Here is a 22587-nt window from a genome sequence, read left to right as displayed (position 1 = left end):
AAACCACAAACTTTAGGAGTCACTGTAGTGTACCAATCTGTAAAAAGACACAATTCATATATTCATGTATTCACGTATTCATATTACATCTTACAGTGTATACTTATTTAACTGCAATTTACTTAGACTAAGGAAAAAACTTTGTTGTTTTATTCAAAAATTTCTCATCCTCTGTTGCGCATTGCACAGCTGGTGGTCCGCAGGTCTGAAATATTAAATAGCGCCCAAGTATTACGGGCATTCCAACTCTTTTACAGTGCCAGAGCAGTGGGCGGAGCCGCACGCCGCTTGACACTAAAGTGTGTCCCGCATCAGTCCATTAACGCCATTCAAACGTCTCTCACGCCTTCACACCTCTGCCCTCCCGCCTCGACACCGTCACCCCTGCTGCATTCCTCCACTCCGGAGACAACAGCTGCACCGCCGCTCTCACCTCACATCCGCAATCATTAACCTGGAGAGTGTGTGTGTGTGTTGACGCACTCTAATCACACACACACACACACGAGCACAGGTGTTCACAAATGTAGTCACTCCAGCATGTTTACATCGCACTTAAGGGGTCAGAGCTGCACATGCAACTCATAATCTGGATGCAGGTGCATGAAACGCGGTCAACCACACACACACACACACTCACAGATGCTCTCTGTTTTGAGAGTGAAAAGCGGCTCGGTGGAGGGTTTTAATTTGGCCTTCTCCTCTCATGTTTGCACGAGGAAGTCCTTGATGCTGTGCAAACATCAGGCAGCCGGTGTTATAGGTGGCCGAAGGACATCAGTCCTCACTGACCTTGTTTACTGTGGGAAGAGGGGAGAGGCTGGTGTGGTGCCGCTCTGGAAAGCAGGCGTGTTTCTGTTGCTAATGGCTCTTTATTGATCTCCTTTTAGTCAGACTGACAGTCAGTCAGTCAGTGTTTCTCTCTGGAAGAGCTGCAAGCAACTATAAGTATTGAGTTAGTTATGTTTTTACATGTTACTTATTATATATGCATACAGTGAACTAATTATTAGCATTCTGTTGACTATTTTCAGTGGGGAGTTCACATAATAATCGCTAGTTTTGAATAAAAATCTGCACTGAAAGCCTTAAAATGTAGTTTTATTCTCTGAAGTAGCTTTAAGATAGTTAAAATAAATCGTCTTATTCCTCATGCATCTGCACCTCCACTTGTCTCTACTTCTCATCAAAGCCATATGTTTGTTATAAACTAGAAATTATAAATGGAGGAGCATTTTCCAAATAATTTAATCTGAAAAAAGGACATTAACTTAGTGGTTAATATCCAGATGAGTTATTAACCACTAAGTTAAGGAGTTCCTTAAGGAGTCGTCGTTATTGCCGTCACTAACAATGGAATCAAGAGAATTTCTGAATATTTACTTGTCAGCAAGTAGTTTTACACCATGTTAATGTGAGGAATACTTGACCAGGAAAGTGACAAATCTCATACCCAGCCATGTTCTCCCCTTGCAGGAAACGCTCATCCTCTCCCAGCTGGGCAATTTTGGGCTGTGGCGTCTGACTGGCAGGCGCTGGGAGGTTCGGTGTGAAACAAAGCCCCTCTCAGAAACAGATGAGAGCTAATTAGATTCAGCCTGTTGATGGTCTGGCATGCGTCAGTGCCTCTTTGTGTTTGCGCCTGCCGAGATGTTTGTGTCTGTGTGTGTTGTTTCTGCGGAGGAAAATATGAGGCCGCCGTACAGTTGCGCGCATACACGAGGGGCCTAATGTTGACGTGATGCTTGGCACATGGCAGGAATGGAGAGCAAGTTGGGGCTTGTTTGGAAATGCTCACTTGACTCTGTCTAGATCGGTCTGCGGGATCGGCCTGGAGGCAGCCAGGCGGGGTTTGAATCGGGGTCAAGGTTCAGAGGTTAGGGGCCCCCCTCGTCACACACTTGGCCCCCAGTATAGAGGCTAAGGAGGCAGGAGGGAGCTCCTGTCACCGTGTGTAGCAGGGGCCACAGAGGTTAAACAGAGGCTGCGTTTGACTGATTTCCATTCAGATGATCCGATCTCGCGCCTTGTTTTGTCTCTGTCACGTCCCGATATCGAGCATTTTCACATCACATTCTCAGCGCGTTTTGCAAAAGAGCGAGGGCAACAAGAATGGAGTGTGTGTGTTTGCACAAAGCTAAATGGTGCCCGTTGTCTTGCTTGCTTCAGCTAAGCAGTTTTTCATATGAACAGCGGGGACTGCACTGGAATGTCATGGAGGAGGAGTAGAAGATAAAAAAAATAGAGAATCCTGATGAGTCTTGGGGGTAGAAGGGTTCCACGAAGAAGATTTCACTCATACAATACTAGAAAGATAAGTTACTCTTTCTTATTCTGCAAAGGATAAAATGCAAATACTCCCATTAGAAAGACTGGCAGTTTTGATAGAAAACTGACTTTAACAATTTCAGCTATGAGTTCTATAAAGCAGGTCTTGCTCAGGTAGACATTTTCAAAATTTTCCTCAATGAGTGAACGCAACCAAAGACCCGAAGATAACACTGTGCTCCAAAGACTTACTGTTGTTGAGGGAGAGCATCCCAACATTTATTCTCTCATTTGAGTCATAACGCCGCTCAGTGTCTGGGAAACATTTGTGTTTTCAACAAAGCTTAAACCAAGAAAGTCCCAGTGATATTGTTTCGGTCCTCCAGATCCACAGAGACGATTATCTGGCTGTTAAACCCATCTCTATAAACCTATGTTCACATTTGAATATGCAAAATCTGGTGGCAAGCAAGCTGCCGTGTTGCACTTGTGTGAAGCTAACAAGCGAAACCATTTTAAACTGTAAACTGTCCGGTTGTCTCTCTTGCATTGGCGTTTAACCTCATCAGTTGTTACACGTAACTGACAAGTTCCCAGATTGCGAGTAAATGGACCCTCATGTGTAAAATCTGTGTAGTGACCTGTTATGAGAAATGGGTGAGTCCATTTGGAGTCCATCAGATAATAAGAGAAGATAAGCTGCACAAACTAATTCATCCGAGATTCAGTTTATTTTAGTTTTATTATGTCTTCACTACTTAAACCAGCTGTTAAATATGTGCAGAGAGAGGGATGATGTTTGCTCACTGTACATAAATCTGTGATCAGAAAGGCTGCTCTGGGTTTGTTTATGTTGTAAATGGCAGCCGGCCAGCTACAGTCCATCAAAGCTCCGGCTGAGAGTTGATGACCTGGGAATTGCGGATCACACACACACACTTTAGTTTCGTTTGGGGTTATTGAGCTGACTCACTGACCTATCTCACCACTTCCCAAAACAACGAGGGCCACGAATTCAACAACAGCCGCCGGGCCCCGTGTTTCGCCGTACTATTTGTGAACAGAGGAACAGGCTAATGAGGAGCAGAGGACGCTGGGAAGAGATAAAGCGCTGTGGTTTTCCTGATGCCTGCTGGTCCAGCGCGACACCGTCTGTGTTTACATGTTGGTTAAGAGTTGTTGTTTTTTATTTTGTCTGCACTGATGGTCAGAAATGATATCACTCTGTTACTGAACAGATAAAGGAATAGTTTTGTGTCACTGGGGTTCATGTCTGTGCAGTAGATAATTGGCTCAGTGCCACTGAAGTGATGACTGTAGCTGCAGAGGACTGTTGCTCAGGCACGTGATCTACCAGGTGAGCTATTGAATCACCCCAGGGTCTGTATCCAGAGAAATGCCATGGTCTGATTCAGGTTCTTATGCATCTTGCAGCATCATCCGTTTCACCAAACAAAGCAGTAAAGCTCATTTACTCCAAACGGATGGCTGATCGCTACGGCTTGTTTCGATTCAAAACTGCTTATCCCAAATATTATGATAACCGGAACACTCTGCACAATGCAAATGCCGCACATCAGTACATCAGCACACCCAACCGTGTCCTCACCCGTATCTCTTACAGCTTCTTCCTCTTTCCGCTGCTCTTGTTGATGAAGTAGCCTTTTTATTACATCCCTAGCTTCTTCCAGATTCCCAGCTTTCTCGTTCCCATCTCGCTTCCGAGTGACTTTGAGCTATGGCTTTGATCCCTTCCCTGTTTCCATTTTTGGTCATCTCTCTCCAGGACACCAGTTGCTTGCATTTTTCAAGTTTTGTCTGAATGTGCACTCAAAGGCTCCTTCTTCTTCTCTGGGCGGAATGTCATCCTTAAAGTGGCAGGTATTCGTTTGTGCCGTAAAAAGGTTTGTTGCGGTATGATCCTTGTATATCCACTTCCTCCCTCTCCTCTCACTCGGTTTACAGAATGAAAACTAACAGTACAGTATGTTTCTGTTAGCTGTGCTCTTTGCTCTAAGCAGTGCCAGCGTGTCTTTCATCTGAATAACAGAGTGAAACCATATGTGTACTGTGGGACTCTCGTGACATCCCATGGCGTAGGCAAAATAAGTGGGACCCTTGTCCCCTTGAGGCCGCACGTCTGAGCTTCTGTTCTGGGGTGAAACAAGTCATGGAGCCACGGAGGACAGTTTATTACTGTGGGGTGAACAGCCTTTGAGTTGTTGCCATGCTTGCTTTAAAAGGCCGCTAACACAAAGTGACAGAGGCTAAACACGTAGGGGCAGCAGCATCTTGAGCTTGGCGTATGGATCGCCTCATACATTAAGAACACAAAGGGCAGGGCCTCTGGGATCAGCTACGAAACAGCGACTACCAGCATCCATGTCTTCCAGAGATGTCCTTCATTTCACCCGAGTTTTATAGTGTGCAGTGCGTCAACAGGAAGGAGGAGATAAAGCGAAAGCGTGGGCCGATCCTCTTGTATTCAAAACATGCCAGGCGGTATCTGTGTAGCATCTTTGTCCTGCTGGGGAATGACGAAGGGAGGAGGAGGAAGACTGTTTTTAGATTTAATATCTGGATTGACAGGTTTACCGGTCCACAAAGTATAAGAAAATAAACATAACTGAAACAAGGAGAACTAGATTTGTTGGGTTTCTCAAAGGCGTTTCACCACTCAGCCAAGTTGGGATTTTGTTGGCAACATCAGTGGGTGGTGCCCACCTGAAACTCACATGACTAGGGTCTGTAACAATCAAATTCCTGCTTGTAATTGGAGGAATTAGTTTTGGTCCTGTTTTCCCCCACTCCACGCCGTTTGGAACTAAAGAAGCGGCTTGGATGAGTGGCAAAACATCTTTGGGATACTCAACAAGTCTCATTGCCCTTGTTTAAACTTTTTTTTAGATGTACCATGACTTGGAGGACTGGGAACCTTCACAGACATATGCCATGTAAGAAAAGAAGCTCGTGTTATGCAGAAAAGAAAATCAGCCCTGGCCTTTGGATCACATGCAGCTGGCTTTGCCTTAGATTGGAGAAAATTTAGATTTTGCAAGAAAGAGCCCTAAAAATTCATGCAGTAACTGATTATGTTGTGTTTTGCCCAGTGGAACTGTGTGTTCAGCCATGAAATAGTTTAGTGTGATCCTGCAGGCAGTGGTTAGAAAAGTTCAATTTTGGATCATCTTAAAGATTTATTAAATCATCTTATTGAAGATGGGAACTAGGGTTAAGAGCTGCATCCATACCCTTAAGCATCTGCAAAAGCAGTTCTCGGATATTTTCCCCAAATACCCAGACATGGTCCACGGATTCCCAGGTGATCATATTCCATCCATGAGACCCAGACACGCAGTATTTTTAATTAAATTAAACTGTTCGTCACTGCTCCAAAAGATCCCTAAATGGTTATCCTGCACCCCAGACTCCACTTTGAGAACTGCTGGACTGAACAATCCTGTGTGAACAGAGCGATGGAGGACTTCCTCAGCGCAGTGTGAGCGGTGGTGCATGGCAGGAATGTAAAAACCAGATGACCTCAAATGGAAACTCCAGGACCGTTGGAGGCAGGCAAGCATCTCGTGTGCTCTAATAAACACTTGGGCTGCCTTCTGCAGTCCGGCTTTCTCTTTCCTTTTTAACTGCCTAGCTGGGTTAGATTCCCAGCCTGGCTTAGCATTGCCTCCACCACGCCCCAGATGTTGGACCGCTGCTCGGTTTTGTGCCTAGATCCGACTTGGGTCCAGCCTCAGCCAAGGAGAACAGCAGCGTCATCTTTGAGTCCCAAAGTTATAATTTTCATCTGTTAATTACACAGAAGCACAGTTGAGCTAAATATAATCATCTGGGCCTGTGGAGGGGGGAGGGAAGCAGCCAAGTTGAGGGGGCACAAACGCAGGCGATGGGGGTGGAGATAGTCGCAAGGCCTGCTGGAGCCCTGTGGTTTTCTGCCTGCTTCTGAAAACAACCAGAAAGAGAAGAGAGAAAAAAGGGAGAAAAGAAGGGAGGGGAGGGGGCTCTTATTGCAGCGGAGCTCAGACGTGACGCTCTGATTGCTCCCAGCGGTTGTGGTCAGTGCAGATGAGGAAGAGGAGGAGGGAGTACAGTGTAAGGAGAGCAGCAGCTTTGCCAGATGTCGTCATTGGCCCTGATGTTGTTAAGGCCTCACGGTATCCACATGTATCTAGAGTACATCTGAGAGTTTACCAGAGTTAACCAACACTGCCTCAAAACGGTCACAAACAGCGGGATGCAGCACTGGGTAAGCCGATGTTTTCCAGCGAAGAGCGAGGTCAGGCTGCGTGACTGGGAGGGATCACACCTTTAGCTGCGACGGATTTGTTTTGATCCACGCGTTCTTGTGGACCAGTTGAGGCCGTAACCTCTGGCGTGACGCCCAAGCGTGAAAAGAAAACACGCATAAATGTTTTTCTTTCCACACGGATCTCCTCGTTCAATCGCCCACCTATGAGATGATCTGAAAGGCTACAGCGCTGAGTCATGAACCTTCACACGTGAGAAAATCACCTGTGAAAGCCAGCTTCGAACCTGTAATGAGCGTTAATGTCTCTGCCGTCAAACTCTCCCTGCAGGGCTTCTTTTCTCATGCTCCGACACGGGCAGGCTTTTGGTTCCCATGGCAACTGTCAGTCATAAAGGTGACTGGCGATTAGGTGAGGGACAAGAGTCAAGATGAAGCTGGGCAGCCTGGATGTTTTTATATACACACTGATGTCTCTGGGAACCTTCTGGCTTCTCCTTTAATGCCCCTTTAGTATCTCCTTTTATATTTCACCACCATCAGGTCAAAATTTGCCGTCTGCAGATATGACAATGTTCATGTCTCTTAACTGAACGTTGCGTTTAATGCCAGTAAGCACCGTGCACAGTTTAGATGATGGACTTTATATATGATAGAGGAGGTTAGCATGGTGATGTTAGCATTTCGCTTAGCGTTCTGCCCTGCAGCCTCCCTAGAGTCTCATTCATCAGACTAAAATCCAGTCAGCCTTTAACCTGCATTTAGCCTGATGAGGGTTTGTAGGAGATATGCATAAAGTGCTTACTTACATTATATAATTATAGACTTCTTTGTAAACCTCTTTCACCGTTCCTTCAAATACCGATAACGTCTTGTGTTATTTTTAGGAAAAACATGCTACTATTCTGTTGAGCTGCACAATTGTATTTCTCTGCTATGTGTGCACCGCGTCGGGGTGGTCCCAGAATCAGATAAATGTATGTGACACATAAAACTAACAACAACGCAGGTGAAAAGTTCACTAAGAGATGCAGCTTCCCCTTCGCTGTGATTGTTTCAAGGCAGATGTGACCTGAGCATAAAGGAGCCACTCCCTGCTTATTGGGTTAAAGCGGAGCACCATCTCTCCACTTAGTCTGCTGGAAAACGTAATGTGTTTAGCTCTGTCAGTGTCTCTCTGTCTCATGCGCGCACACACACACACACACAGCAACGTACTTTTATTCCTACACGTATGAGCTCATATTATATGGCACAAAAGTCTTTAATGAGTATGAAATGTGAAACAGGGTTAAACCACTCATCCCCCAGCACACACATCCATAGAGACACATCTCTTAGAGCATTTAATAATTCATACACAATATGTTCCTGAATCTTTTTAAACCATTAAAATTGCTCATCATCATTGTGTTGCTATAAATTGACTAAAAAAGATGGGAGGTAGTTGGAGTGAGTAAATATGTTCATGTGTCATCACCGTCTTGGCTTAAATGTGTAAATCCCCTTCTTCTTTCTTCTCTCCATCTGCGCTCTTCTCTTACTCTCTGCCCTCGTTTTGTGACTCGCAGCAAGTTTTCCCCCCACGGTGTTGGCTTTCCAACATCTGCCAACACCCCCGCTCCATCGTGTTCTGCTTCCCGCTGTTTATCAGACATCTCTGCGTACATAGACGCTCGGCGGGCTGACTCATGCGTCCCTCGTGGTAGCACGACGGACACATCTGAGTAAGCCAGTAACATTTTTTTGTTTTATGAATCTCACGTGGACCGTTGTGTGTCTTGGCCGACGGAGCCACGCTTTCTTTATCGTCAGATTCTCCTGTTACTCTTTGGATTTTGAGGAATTCTAATCTTATGTGACCATCAGCTGGTGGAGTTTGTAGATGGTCAAGATTTGTCTATAGCACATTTTTACAGCTTTGATTTGTTGGTTATCCAAAAAGAAATATGCAAACTACTAAAAACATGTTCTTGCTGTTTTCTCTGTCTAATATATTTAGATTTTACTTTCAGAACTGAAAATAATCAGTTTGCCTAATACTAAGCAGCTCTTGTCAGCTATGTCATTGCTGGACATGATCATATGGCATCTCGGATATGTGAAGGGGTTGACGTAACGCTTGTTTCGTCAACCCCTTCACATATCCAAGATATGTTGTCCGGCTAAGTGTTTCCACGCTGCCATAGCTCACATGCTCTGCCCTCATGTGACTGCTCTGTAATGCACACACATTAGTAGCGCCCATGTAAAGAATGCATGCATAATGCATTAGCTTCCTACGGAGGAACAACGGAGGTGGGTGGCTTTAATGTCCTCATCTGCAGAAGTGAGCCTTGTGTTGTTGTTGTTGTTGTATCAGTCCTCTGGCCAGTCAGGGAGGGGGCACTGGCCCACCCAGCTCCGCTCAGCTGTGGGCTGCTGGGATATCTGACCCTCGCCTCCGACTCCACCTGCTATCGTCTCCGCGCTCCTCAAAGCCCGCGACAGGTGTGACCTCTCTGATCTCCCACCTCTGTCTCCCACCCCGACTCTGATCTTATCCATTAGTAACTGACTTACACACATTTAGGTCGACCTCTTGGACTCGCTCATGTTGCACACTCACACCTTTCTGCCACCTATTGTAGTAAAGCCGTGCAGTTATATGGAGCTCCCCACCCTTGGCTCTGTCCCCTGTGTCCCAGTGGCCTCTGGGCTTTTCCCCACCCATCTGCTGCTCGACTCTGTTTTGTGGCTGCCCTCTAGTGCTGGCTGGCTGGTAACTGCACCCTGACTGCTGTCACACAGTTCCTATATGTTCAGTGGCGTGGGGATTTACCAGAGATTAGAGTTAAAATTAACCCGCTTAAAACAGCCACGTCCTTTTTTCACTCAAGCGTCTGCTTTTGTAGAATCCACTCCAACAGATGACTCATGATGTCTGCACGGAGAAATCGACTCCATCGATGTAGGGAGTTGATCCCAGTAATGACTAGTTATTCAGATATTTCCTGATATTAAACCAAATTTAACTGAACTTAAAACTGCAGTTACATGAGTTAATGTAACACTGATGCAGTGAATGGTTTGACACATTTTATTAACTTTAAATTCAGCAAAATCTTTTCTGTTTTCTTTTGCCTTACACAGGCTGTCACAGGCTCCGTGTGAACTGTTACTATTCATTTGAACACATTTTAAAGGCATAAAAACCTAAAACTCTCCTGTATTCCTGGGAGGAAATGTGAAAAACAACCCATAATTGAGTATAGTATGGTTCAGATTTTCTCATGACCCGTTACTCATGTCATATCTGACTCCTCAGATTTATCTTGTGAACGCTTTGGGAGGCTGAACCGCTGCTGTGCATCATGCATATTTTTGTCTTATAATATGATTCACTTTTTAATTCGAATGACACGCATCATTCATGTGGGTGCTCCTTCAACACCTCCCATGCCACATGTTGAGTCAGGACTGTGTCAGTTTCTCTCACCAGCAGGGGACAGGATTCACACTTTCTTAAAGAGTTTCCAGTCTTCGGACTCTAGCGCTAGAATAGTCCTTTATATCTCAGTCCTGGCTTTGTTGTGTCTCTTTTTGATGGTTTCATTGTGAGCATCAGTCCCAGTCCGGCCTACAGTGACCCTCCTTGTCCTTTTTCCGAATTATTGTAGCCTGTGTTTAGAGAGAACACCCCATCGTTGTGTCTGCAGCTTGGTTTGTTTGTGACACGCCAACCGAGATCTCACTCAGCAGTCTGAACCTCTTCACTCTTCTCTTTCCTGTGTACTTCCTGTCAAGCCTCAGCTTCTTTTTTCCTCCTCGCAGCTCGGCGTTCAGACGCAGCACAGAGGAGAAAGACTGGAAGGCCTCTGTGCTTGGTTAATCTTTTGGCCCGTGGTCTTGTTATGAGTATGAAGCGGATTAAAACATATCGCAAAACTAATCTGTCCGTTAGACCAACAACCCTGCTTTACCTCCCTCCTCCCCCGTGTTCACTGATGTGTCTGTTATCAGGGAGCAGCGAGGGCAGCAGAGATTAGCAGCGCACGCCGGCCTTTGATTTCCTCACTCCAGCAGATCTGCGCTGGCAGGTTATGATAAATAAAACTCCTACTATAACGTCTGGTCGGCTCCAGGGTGCAGTTTGTTTACCCAGATTGTTACAAGTCAGATAAGGAAGGCATGCTCAGGTGATACATAAGACCCGTGGTGCAGATGATGGATGTGCAGCTGTGTGCCTGCTCGGGCATGTTTCACACAAACGGTGAGGGTCAGCAGTGGGAGGTGTGCTATTGTGACAGCTCTTCACGTGTGACTGTGCGTCCATAGTGTAAACTGTAACTCAATGCGTTTTTGTTCAAAAACCGCTTGTTTTTTTTCTCGCTCTTCGTGCTCATCCTCCTCTTTTTGTAAATGCCTCCATGGTTCATGAAAGAGAGGGAGAAAGAGAGGGAGCCGCACAGACAGAGGGCTTTTGTTTCCAAATTAGGCTCTGCGCTCTACCCGCTAAAACTAACTGTTGTTGTGAAAAATGTGATATGAAATCCCCTCCTCGGCGCTGCCACTGTGCAGCGGAGTGTGCTTTCAGATCTTAAACCCTCGTCTGGCTTTCCACCAGAGATACACCCCTGATCCCGCTTCTTGTTCAGTGATTCCCTCGCCGATGCGTGGTCTTTTCTCTCACATCTCTGCCGCCTCTTGGAGACGACTCAGACCCCCCCCACACACACACCCCCATACCTTCCAGTGATCCAGTAGGGCGGTTCCGTCGAGCCCAGAACTCCGGTCTGAACCGCAGAGAGAAGAGAACCCCCCCACCGCCACCACCACCACCTCACAGCCGCAGCCTTCTGACTTTATGGAGGAACCATAATTACACAGCCTAGTGTATTTATACTCAGCTGTGACTCAGTGGGACATGTGGCATGTGTTTGTGTGAATGTGCGTGCACGGGAGAAGCAGCCTTTGTGTTCACATGTAAACGCCGTGTGTGTGTGTGTGGGTGTGTGTGTGTGTGTATTAGTGAAAGTGTGTGCTGACTCAAACTGTTTAAACCAGGGATGAAGTAGATCCATCTAAACCTCGTCTGTTGTTTTAGCAGACGGGATCCTTTAAAGTGAGATTAGACATGTCTTGGAAGAGAAAATAACTCATTTTGAGTTAGAGTTTAATTTGTAAGCAATAAAACACGATTATTCAGTTCAGTCCACCTCGCTGCAGATCGACTTGTTCTGGTATGAAGAGTAACGGATGAACGTTTAAGCACATGTCATCCAAACAGGAAGTGAACTTCTAACCTATGAACAGAGTTGATTGTGTCTTTAAAAGCAGCATTCCATTCGTTTTATTGTAATAAGCTTGTGCTGCAACTTGAGAACATAAGGAACATGATTGTTCTAGGACTGGACTATAGAGTTGCATTATGGGAAGTGTAGGATGAAGGATTTTGGAGTTTGGTGCCCTGAATATTTTCTAAATGAGTCATTTTAACATTCAGCATTCCTCATTAAAATGTCTATGAATGGCTAACATGAAAGCACAGCTAAAAAGTAATTTGTAAAGTCAATAATCCCTCTTTGTCACATGAATGCCTGGATCCTGATATTGAGGAGTGCTCGGATTACCTCGCTTTTATTCAATCACCTCATCATTGTGTACGAAGTTTTGGAGCCTGCAGTGTGTGGTCTTGTAGGCAAGGTGCAGCGTATCCAGAGGGTACAGTCTCTGTGGATGACGGCCGTGCTCCCGTCGAGTCGGTACTTGCCCCGCTGTGTGGCAGGTGAAACCTGTCTAACCTCATTGGTAACGGATGTGCGATGCGTTGACGGTGATGAGCGTCAGAGGGGAAAGTCGTCTGCAGCAACATGGTCACCTGTCTGCCGCTCTCGCACGTATCCTGGACGCCTGGCTGTTTGGTGAGAACTCTGCCGTGTGGGCGACCGGTCACCTCTCTGACTGATTTAGTGGCGAGGCGTTTAGGTGCGCTGTAAGGCTGTGTGTGTGTGTGTGTGTGTGTGTGTGTGTGTGTGTGTGTGTGTGAGAGGGAGAAAGAGGGAGCAGGGTTTGATAAAGAGGTCATGTTGACATCCAGTAGCAACCGTTTTATTTTCGGCACATTTACGACAACCGCAGACTCTCCTCCAGCTTTTTTCCATGTTCTCTCGCTGTCATCCTCCCTCCCCTATATTTTCCCCTCTTAAACGAAATAAAAAGGGAGAGAAACAGTACAGCAACCATGTTTTCTTTTCTCTTTGTGCCGAAAATTGGCCTCTTTCTTTTTCCTCTCCCTTTCTTTTTTTTTGTTGTTTGTCTCCCCCTCTGAGTGTAGGGGAGGCGGTGGAGGCAGGGCCGGCTTTTGTGAAGTTTAGCGCCGGGATCACAGCTTTGTCACTGTGTTTGTGTCGCTCACACACACACACACATGCGCACACACACACATATGCAGCACACGTGTGGCTGCCAGGCTTCCACTCCATGCAGCAACAAGAGGGATCTGTAGAGGATTTAGTCCATCAGCAGCAGCCCCTCTGGAGATATCTTCATCTGGATTGCTCACCGCTGTAGATGGACCCCCGCTTCATCCCTGTCTGGCCTCTGAGAGGTCCAGTGTTTTTAGATTAGAATTCCACTTTACTGTACAGTTGTTTACAGGTGATAGTTGAACCGGTTTGTATGGAAATATCGAATCAGTGTTTGGATAGTGGCTGGGTAACAATAACAAAGAAAGAGAAACCAAAATAGAAAATGAAAAGGTGAGAGATGTAGTAACTGATAATAAAGACAAATCAGGATTGAGATGAAGAGATTTTTTTGGACATAGAGATACAGAGGGAGGGTGGAAGGAGAGAGAGAGAGAGAGAGAGAGGAGAGAGAGGGCAGTGGGAGGGACAGAGGATCCAGCCCTCTGGGACAGCAGTGTGTGTTTTGGGGGTGGACAGAGTGGCTTTGTATGCAGAACATCACCGGACACCGACGGGAGGGACGATGTCAGTTGTTCTCTGTGTGTGTCTGTAGTGAAACCAGACCTACCTCTGATCCCCACACCACACACACACACTCCTCCATCTGCTGCCCAGGAGCCCGCCTTCTGCTTCCTCTGGTCTGGTAGTGTGTCTCGGAAAGCCGATTCATGGAGGTGAGGAGTGACGGGCTGTGATGTGGATTAAACTTTCCCGGAGCTCGGCAGTGACAGCGATGGACTGGATCCAGGAGACGAGAAGTTTAGACTCTTGAGTGAATGTCTGGAGGAGCCCGAGGGAAGAAACCCAGCCATCCTCTCATCTTGGCTTGATTGTACCATTTTGTATTTTGGCGTCTGGACGTTGTCCACGACTTCGTGTTGGTACCTGAGTGGCCCATGTTGGCGGTGAGCGATGCGGATTTGAGCAAACTCAGCGCCCCAATGCCCGCTGCTATGCACCCCTGCCCTGCACCGGCTGGGCCTGACTGGAGCTTCCAGAACCCGGTCGGGGTGGACTGCAGCTCCCCTGAACCTCGCTGCATTTGGCTGGCGGTTCTCCGTGGAACTGCTGGCCCACTGTCACCACCTACACCCCACTGCATGCCCACTGGGCGCAGTCAGAGCTTTCACCAGCCCAGGGTAAGAGGAGGTCATCCATCTAGTGGTCAGATACAGAAACTGGCTACTGCTACATGATAGGCTAGATTCCAAATTGAATATTTTAGTTGTATTTCCGAACAGTCCAACAGATAATGACTGGCTATTATTCAGATGTACTAGATAACTATTAAATGTGCAAGGTGTAATCTTCCAGTAGTTTATTTCACAGGTTAACAGCGTGATTCAGAGGGCTCTGTGGCTTTTATTTTTCTGTTTATATGAGTGTTGCACGAGATGATGTCATCCAGAAACCTGCCCTGTGCAGTTCTCCGATCATGCATGTCAGCAGCAGTGTTTGTGTCTAACTGTACCCATTGTTTGATTCCTTTAACCGCTCAGCTGTTGACAGATTCTTCAACCCTTCGGGCTCTTCCTTCACACACAGTTTAGACTTTCTGGGGAACTCGGACGTCACTGTCCATCAGTGGATTGATATTTATCAGCTAGCTGTTACCTGCTGAATGTGTGCAAACTGTGATCATCAGTAAGCCCAAGTACAGAAGGAAAGTTACGTTAAATTTCAGTTATTAAATTTCCACATGTAGTTTCATTATTTAACAATCAGATCTACTCTGGATAATTAGCTGAACATAACATATGACCTCTTTTTATTTCGGTCAACTTCCATGTGCTTTTGTTTGCGTGATACTGAATGTGTGGCATACTGACCCTTTCCTTCCTCGGAGGGGTTTCTAATTAGTGACTCAAGACAGATGAAGGGAGCTGCTAAGTGCCACTTTTAGCAAGGTGTTGTGGAGGCAGCAAGCTGTGGGACCTGAGCGATCTGGCGTCCCCCCAACCCACCCCTTACGCCCTCACAATTCAGGGCGCTGCTTCTACATATGATCTCATTCTGGTGCGGGCATTCGCGTGGAACATTTCTTCCCCTTTTTTTTCCTCGTTATTACCATCCCCCTTTGATTCATTGACACGGTTAAGAAATGCCGCAAATGGGAATGCGTGCGCGGGGGAGGAGAAGAAGGTGTATATACACAGCCGGCACAAACGCACACACCGTTCGTTGTTTAGATGAGACGTGTTCGCTCTAATTTCTCTGGAAGTGAAGAGGAACTAGAGTTCCTCTTGGCTGTCACCATCTGCTACTGATGATACAATTCAAAATATGAGGTTTCTCTAGCTCTTCCCTGGTCATGAGCCTGTTTGTTGTTACACCGTTGAGATTTTATGGTGTGTGACGGATTACAAGTAGCTTTTTCTAATGTTTCATTTGTCTACACCTCCCGCCAGGACCAGAAAAATACACCCAGTCAGTATAGATGAGTTAAAAACTTAACCAAGTCAAAATGGTCTGAATCAGATAATATATAGATGAGTAAGAAGTTGACATGTGTTAAAAATGCGCATAAATCATTATTTCCTTTGTTTTTCCTCCTTTGTTGGAGAAAGTAGCGACAAGATAGATAAAAAGTCCCCGGCCAAATTTGCATCCACGTCATCCACTTAACGGCATGCCACGTGCCTCTGGCCAAGTCGAGCTGTAAAAGTTATTCTAAAACTGCAGCCCTTCCTGGAAAGCATTCTGGCACCAGAATCGAATCAAAATAGCCAAAATGACCATGATCGCCAGGAGCGGAACAGGTTTCAGTTAGACAAAGGGAATGTGTAACGTGTTTTGCAGTTCAAGTTGAAAACCCTGTTTAACTGACATTGCATCATCCACCTGCAGACCTGAACTGACAGTGGGGTTGGACTGGTTTTTGAGCATACACACAATATTCATGTTTACACAGAGTTTTGCGCAGACACACACACACACACAGAAACAGAAACAGAGGCTGAAATGCGTGTCTCATGAAACATCTCATGTAAATTACAGAGGGATGTACAGCTTGTGTTGGATTTGAATCCTCTGTCGGGTTGTTGAAGGCTCATTGTGCCTCTTGGTTGGTGTGTTAAGAGCAGGACATTCAGACACCATGTTTCTATTTCTTGGGACATAGGATGCATTTGGACCTGCAGAGGTGTCGGAGCGCTCTTTCTGTGTGGCCGGTGAGTCCAGGAATTCTCAGATGGTTTTTGGCTTTTTACTCCCCTCTTCCCTCTTGGCAGCTCAGCTCAGGGCTCCGGTCACAGACAGCTATGGCTGTCAGGATTAAAGGCTCGTCAGCATTTGTAACGGCCGTAAAGCTCCACTTTTCAAACAGGTTGCAGCTCTCAGCTGTTTAAAAGAGCATTATTGTTCTGTCCTGCTGGGGTTTTAGCAGCAGCCCGGCTCCCCCGACAGCCGTTGCATTCCTCTGTGCTGCTTTACCTCTCGATGGACTGAGGACGAGATGGGCGTGCTAACCAACACGTACGCTGTTTCTAACGATTATAACTGCAGCTTTACAATATTGTCATGTCCTAGAAAAGCCTCTTACAGACAGCAAATCCTTTATTACAGGATTTTAAGCAAGATTATCACAGACACTGTTTATTTTTAGCATTTTTATATTCTAATAAACGTGACGGGGATCTAAATTTTGGCTGCCAATTCAGATATTATAACAAAATAGATAGATTGGAAGTGCTGTATTCTCCTCGAGCCACTCTTTTCCCTTCTTTTCCTTCGTGCTTCTTAATTATATGCTCCTTAATTGAAATCAGGAGGGGAACTATCCACGGGGAAGATCTTGCTGCTGTGTGTTGTCAAAGCAGACCACTTTACCCACTAACCACCCACTCAAAGCAGGATGCTGCGGTGTGGCATTAGGCTGAGCGTTCAATTGTTTCCAGTGCAGCTTTTTGATGTGTTTTAATGACATGATCTTTAGGTGAAAATAAGTTCCCTCAGCTCTGCCTAACTGGCACAGCAGGTGATAACTATTTCAGAAAACGTGTTAAAGAGTTTAAATTCCCTCTAGGAGAGCAGGAAACGTCCCCTTTTCTCAGTAAAACAAGAGCGAGGTTTCCCTTGTCTATGTCTGAGGCCTGCATAGGAGGTCAAGATTAGACTGAAAACCGCAGAAAAAAATTTCCAAGCGTTGGTTAAACTGAGCATCCAACTGCCAGGAAAGTCATGTCAGCAAGTTCTACTTTTTTTTAGAGTAGTGGCAGAGCAGCTGGTCAAATCAAGGTGGCAGGTTACATGAGAGGGTGAGAGGTGTTTATCTGACTTTAGGGAGAAAAGGTTGACTGTAGATTCTTCAGAATGGCCGAGCAGAAATGTTCAACCCACACAGTCCAGAGCAGCCGAGTGGGAAATGGTCCTGGCTCAGAGAGCCATCAGACCCTGTGTGTTTTGGGTAATCACAGGGTTTGGTATTCCCAGCGCCGGGAGGGGCCATGCGGTCGAAACCGGCGTGCTGGAGCCTGTCCCTTGCAGGGGCCCGATACTCCTCCTCCTCTCCATCCTCCTCATCCTTCTCCTCTCATTCACTCTCTCTGTGCTCCCTCCCCTCCTATGCCAGTGTGTGTTTCAACTTGTCCAAACCAAACCGCTCCCTCTGAGGAATTCGCTCCGTCTCTTCCTCCTTTCACCCTCCTTGCTCTTTCATTTCCTCTTTTTTCTTTCTTGGCCTTTTCTTGTTTCTTTATCATTTTAATTTCACGCTGCAGACACTCCTCTGCCTTCCTCACGCACTTCTTTATGCAGCTCTCATGCCACATAATAGGCCTCGCTGCGTGCCTTTTGGAGAAAATAGCAGGGGTTACTTTACATTGTTTAGACTGCCAGACTAAAGATTAGGCTTTGAGTATCACACAGATTTATGTAACTAAAAACATACTCTTTAAGTAAACTCTGAAAATAAACTTTAGAAAATAAGAAGAATCGTCCTGTAGAAGAGAATATTTTCTTTAACGTGTATCTACGAACTCGAGCAAATAGATTTCAGGGAGTAATTTATATGCGTGGACTTATTGGAAAGTAAAAAGCCAAGGGAAAGAGAATGTGCTGTAAAAGCCGGATTTCCATTACACAAATACTTGCGATGAGAGAGGAAGAAGAGGTGGAAGGGAGGAGAGGTGAACCAGGGAGAATGGAAGGAAGGAGAAAGAGGAGTGAAGGAATTGAAGCGCCTCCACTGATGAAGAGTAATAGCTCTGAGCCGCTATATTTATAGGAGCGGCTGGTTATCCCGCCCCGCAATTCTACCCCACTTCCTGCCTCCAGGCTGCCACTTCCTGTTGTTGTGTGGCCGCGCACAGGCCTGCCGGGTCAAGTGTGTGTGTGTCTGTGTTTGTGTGCTGTGTATCAGTGTATGTGTGTAGAAGGGCGACGGGAAGTGAAATTCGGGGTGCGCATTTTTCTTGACGGGGGGGGGGGGGTTGCTGTTGCAGTCTAGACGTGTTCACCTCTGGCTCGATAACATGAAAGCCGCCTCACACTCAAAAGTACAGCAGCGAATATGAGGAAAATAGATGGAGGAGTTTGGCCTCTTGCTGGTGGTCAGCATGAGCTCAAAAACCTTTCAGTAATCTGAGCGAATCAGCCAAACTCATGTCAGTTTCAGACACATCTCATTCTCATGCGCTGGATGGGAGTGAACTCTGACGGCCTCGAGCTGGGGTCTGGATGTGAAAACTGGAGGAGGGTTAGAGCAGTTTGAGATGACAGCAGAGGAGAACATGACACATATTTTGCCTTTTATGCCTTTTTTGATAGTTCTTAGCGGAGAGAGGCGGGAAGTAATGGGGTGAAAGAGAAGGGATAACACGCAGCCACCAGATGAGCTACTGGGGCATCCCAGAGGAGAGCACACTTGAAGTCTGACAGCAGTGTCATATTTGGCCGATAAACATTGTGGTAAAAACTCAGCGGTTAAGCTGGAGACCACGTAGTCAGCTGAACGAGGGACTGAGTTGTGAATGAGTGAGGGTAAAGATGGTCACCTTTCTGAGCTTCATTTTCCTCATTACTGTACAGAATGAACTGAAGGTAACTTCAACTAAAAACCGTTCGCACACAGTGATTTAATCATCCTGCCATTGAGATGCTGGGTGAATATTTAGTTTTTGAGATAACTTAGAGAGAGCAAACGTTTTGTATAGCGTTGCATCTGTCTGCATAGTTGCATGTGTATATATAACAGTGTGATCATTACACTGTTGTGTCTGATCTGTTCCGTTAAGCGAGTGCAGTGAGTTCAGTTTTGCATACAAAAGTCAGTGAACATGCAGAGAAGAAAATAACTAAACCACAGCTGACTTGACCTCTGAGTTGACATGAAGACCCCCCCCCCCTCCTCCCATTCTCTTCTTCCTCCTTCCTGCTCCCGCCTGTTTAGTCAGGTGATGGTGTTTGACTGACAGATGTGGGCCGTCGGGGCAGCAGGAGGGTGATAGTTCTCACGTGTGTCTGTCGGCCGAGATGCTGGGCTTATTTACTCGGCGGCAGGAATGAGATATTTAGGGAGAGTCTGGAAATCTCTGCGCTCGGATTCCCCGTGGACCCTCTCTGCCCGTGATAAGACCAAAGTCATTGTGGTCTGAACTGAAAGACACATTCCCTCCTTGGCCGAGACTTCCTGCTCTGAGGCTGGGTGGCATGTAGGACTGACCTGACTCTGAGTTTAATTCAGGACTCAACGAGGAAGCTACTAATGTACAACCATGCATGTCACTGAGTACAGAGTCACCGTGTGCTTCTCCGGGAAATCTTAACGCGTTACATCTGGAAAACTGGACTGTTTCTCCAGCATTGGTGCTAATAATAGAAAAAATACAATAGATTCTCATTAACACTGGAGGAAAAGCTGACGTTAGATGATTCATTTCTGCAGTTTCCTGTGTTAGATTTTCCAAGGTTGCAGCTAACTGCACTTAAAAACCCTTTGGGATTTACTGTCCCACAAATATTAGATATTCCAGCTGGAATTCTTCTTTCTTTCTGCACATTAGTAACATACAACTATTAACTACACTCTCCTTGAGAATGATTTCATAACCCAAATCTGTGTGTGTTTACAGGCTAAGGGGCGGAGGGATGGTCTCTCCTCAGCCGGTGACAACCCTCGGCCGCCGATGGCGACCCGGCCGGGAAGGGAGGGGGTCGGCATGGGCTGGAAGGGTCCCCGGACGCTGGTCCTCCATAAGAACTCCCAGGGTTTCGGGTTCACGCTACGCCACTTCATCGTATACCCTCCAGAGTCCGCCCTGCACACCAACCTCAAGGTGAGACCCATTTGCAGAATGCCTTGAATTGAAACCTTTAAAGGCGTTTGAAATAAGTTTAAAATATGGCTTTTTAAATGTTATTTAGTGCCATAACTGTCGTGTTTATTTTTATAGCACATATGGTCTCCATTTCACCATGCCGGCTTTAAAGAGGGTTTTCCTAAGCCTTACCTTTAGCTTCCTGAACTCAGGACAAAGTCAGTTTGAGCTGGGAGATAAAGCCAATCATACTGCAGCTGAGGGTCAGCGAGGTTGAGCTGAGCAAAATGAGCACACAGACAAAAGGAGCTTAGCTGAGTAGAGACAAAAGACTGTACCAACCAAAGCTGTTGAAGCGTGACACGAGATTTAAGATATGGGCTCAGATATTCACACTTTGAAGGTTATAAAAAGCACCTCCGTGCCACAGCGAACTGGACTGAAAGGTGTGGCTCCTAACTGTTTATTTCTCAGGCCTTCCTTGCCCTTGGAGAATTCAAGATTGTTCTGGTGTTGTGGTGTGAGCCTCAGTGTGAGCGAGTGGTTATTTAGCTCTTTGAGGTGTGGGGGCAAACGTCTCCAGATGTGAAATTGAGGGATATGGAGGCCGGGGTGGTGTGAGCCAGCCAAAACAAGGCCTCTATTATTTTTCTACCATCCAGCAGCTGCAGATAGGAACACAGACTGAATGAAATCTGTTGTCTTAGCCTGGTACCACTCACTGGCAGTCAGGCAGTACCAGGCCGGCCCTGCACAATAGACCCACTGCTGGCCTTTGGCCTCGGTTCTATCCTTGTCTTCTCTGCCTCAGAGGACATGAGGGTCACATGGTGTTTTTGGACAATCAGACTCACAGAGCCTCCTGTTCTTATCTGAAGAGTCTTCGTGGAAATCTCCCAAATCGCCCTCATAGAGTCCAATTATCAGAGGCTTACCGAGCCCATGACTCAACTGGGCTCTCATTTTATGGTGTCTGCAGGCTCTGAAATTCTTCAGGGGTCTTCAGTAACATTGAAAAAAGTCAAATATATGGTTCCAGCAGAATCCTCACTCGGCCTTGAGACACTTGTGTGAGCTTATTGGGATTATATCTGTACTGTTCATCACTTCAGAAAAAAACTTATGAATAGATGTGATAATAAAGATGGCAGTACACCTGTCTACTTAGGGTAGCTTGTGAGCAACACGTTAACTTTATATTTTTCTAAATATATGGAATCAAGTTTTCTGTGACGAAACTTTTTACATTTTTAAGCAAATATCTAAGAGAGTAAGAGAGAGAACCAGTAAGTCTCTGTCTCAGCTGGAGGATATTTTATACTGGTATGTGCACATCACAGTTCTTACATCTTTATTACTGGATTACCAGTGTCACATAGGGGACGACAAGGGTAAGACAGGTTTTGTCGATGAGACTTCCTTCCAGAAAGTCTTGTGCCCACGTCTCACTGCCTCCTCCTTGCTTCCGGATGTGGTGAGAACTGGACCGTCCAGTTGTTGGGCATCTCCAGCTCCAAGTTCTATTCTGGGGTCGGCTGCTGTCCTTTCTCTGCGTCTAAACCCCCCACCATTGTCTGCAGAGCCAGGAATGAGCCCACTCAGCGCAGCTCAAAGCCAGGCAGCAGTCAGCCCACCGTGCCCCTAACCCCAAACTGTCCACTCAGCTTAGTGTGCGTGTGTGTAGGTGATGTTAATCAGACAAGCGGCAGCTATCAAATCTCACCTCCACCGTTCTCGCCATTGCACACCTTTCTCCATTCTCTGTAGCGCATGACGTTGTGTTTACATGCAGGTGGTCGAACTTGAAACTGCCCACCCACCTTTAAAGCTTATCAAATGTCTGTCTTGGGAGGTTTGGCACAAGGCCACAGGGACGTCACATGCATTTGAAGGAAACTTCAAATGCATGTGACGTCACATCACATCAGCGATACAGGCATGAAGATCTCTCCTCTGTGAGAAATACTGTGAGGATAGTCAAGATAGTCAAGAGCTTCTACTTGTGATAATGCAGTAAAGAAGAAAAACCCAGGACACCTCCGATTCAGCATTTGATAACATTCCTGCCTGTGAAAGCTACGGCAGACTGGCAAAATGTCAAATGCTGAATGGGCTGAATTAGACAGGAGCTCTTATTATCAGCCGCAAATGTTTCTCATGTGATTTTACCAGTTTCCTTCCTTCAAATCTCTGCATACAACTTTGCCTTTGCGTTTTTTTTTTCTTTGCCTTTTTTGGAAGCTCCTCCACTCTAATATTACGTCACACATACGTTAAACCCTTTTTGTGTGGAACATTTTACCATTAGCTGTCAAATCTCCCCCATAACACTTCTAAATCCCAGCTTAAT

At 46.1% G+C, this 22587-nt stretch overlaps 1 protein-coding gene across 6 annotated transcripts in view; it reads left to right on the top strand.

Moving 5' to 3' along the window:
• Positions 1 to 22587, top strand: part of arhgap23a (Rho GTPase activating protein 23a) — a 45935-nt gene that overhangs the window by 2818 nt on the left and 20530 nt on the right. For all 6 annotated transcript variants that reach the window (XM_084570608.1, XM_084570611.1, XM_084570610.1 and 3 more), the window contains exon 2: positions 20052 to 20255. In XM_084570608.1, coding sequence (XP_084426734.1) covers positions 20052 to 20255 — 204 coding nt within the window. The remainder of the gene's footprint in view (positions 1 to 20051; positions 20256 to 22587) is intronic.

The sequence above is a fragment of the Chelon labrosus genome, assembly GCF_963514085.1.
Source record: "Chelon labrosus genome assembly, chromosome: 21".
NCBI lineage: Eukaryota > Metazoa > Chordata > Actinopteri > Mugiliformes > Mugilidae > Chelon > Chelon labrosus.
Note: the sequence above shows the minus strand (reverse complement) of the source record. Positions and strands in the feature narration are given on the sequence as shown.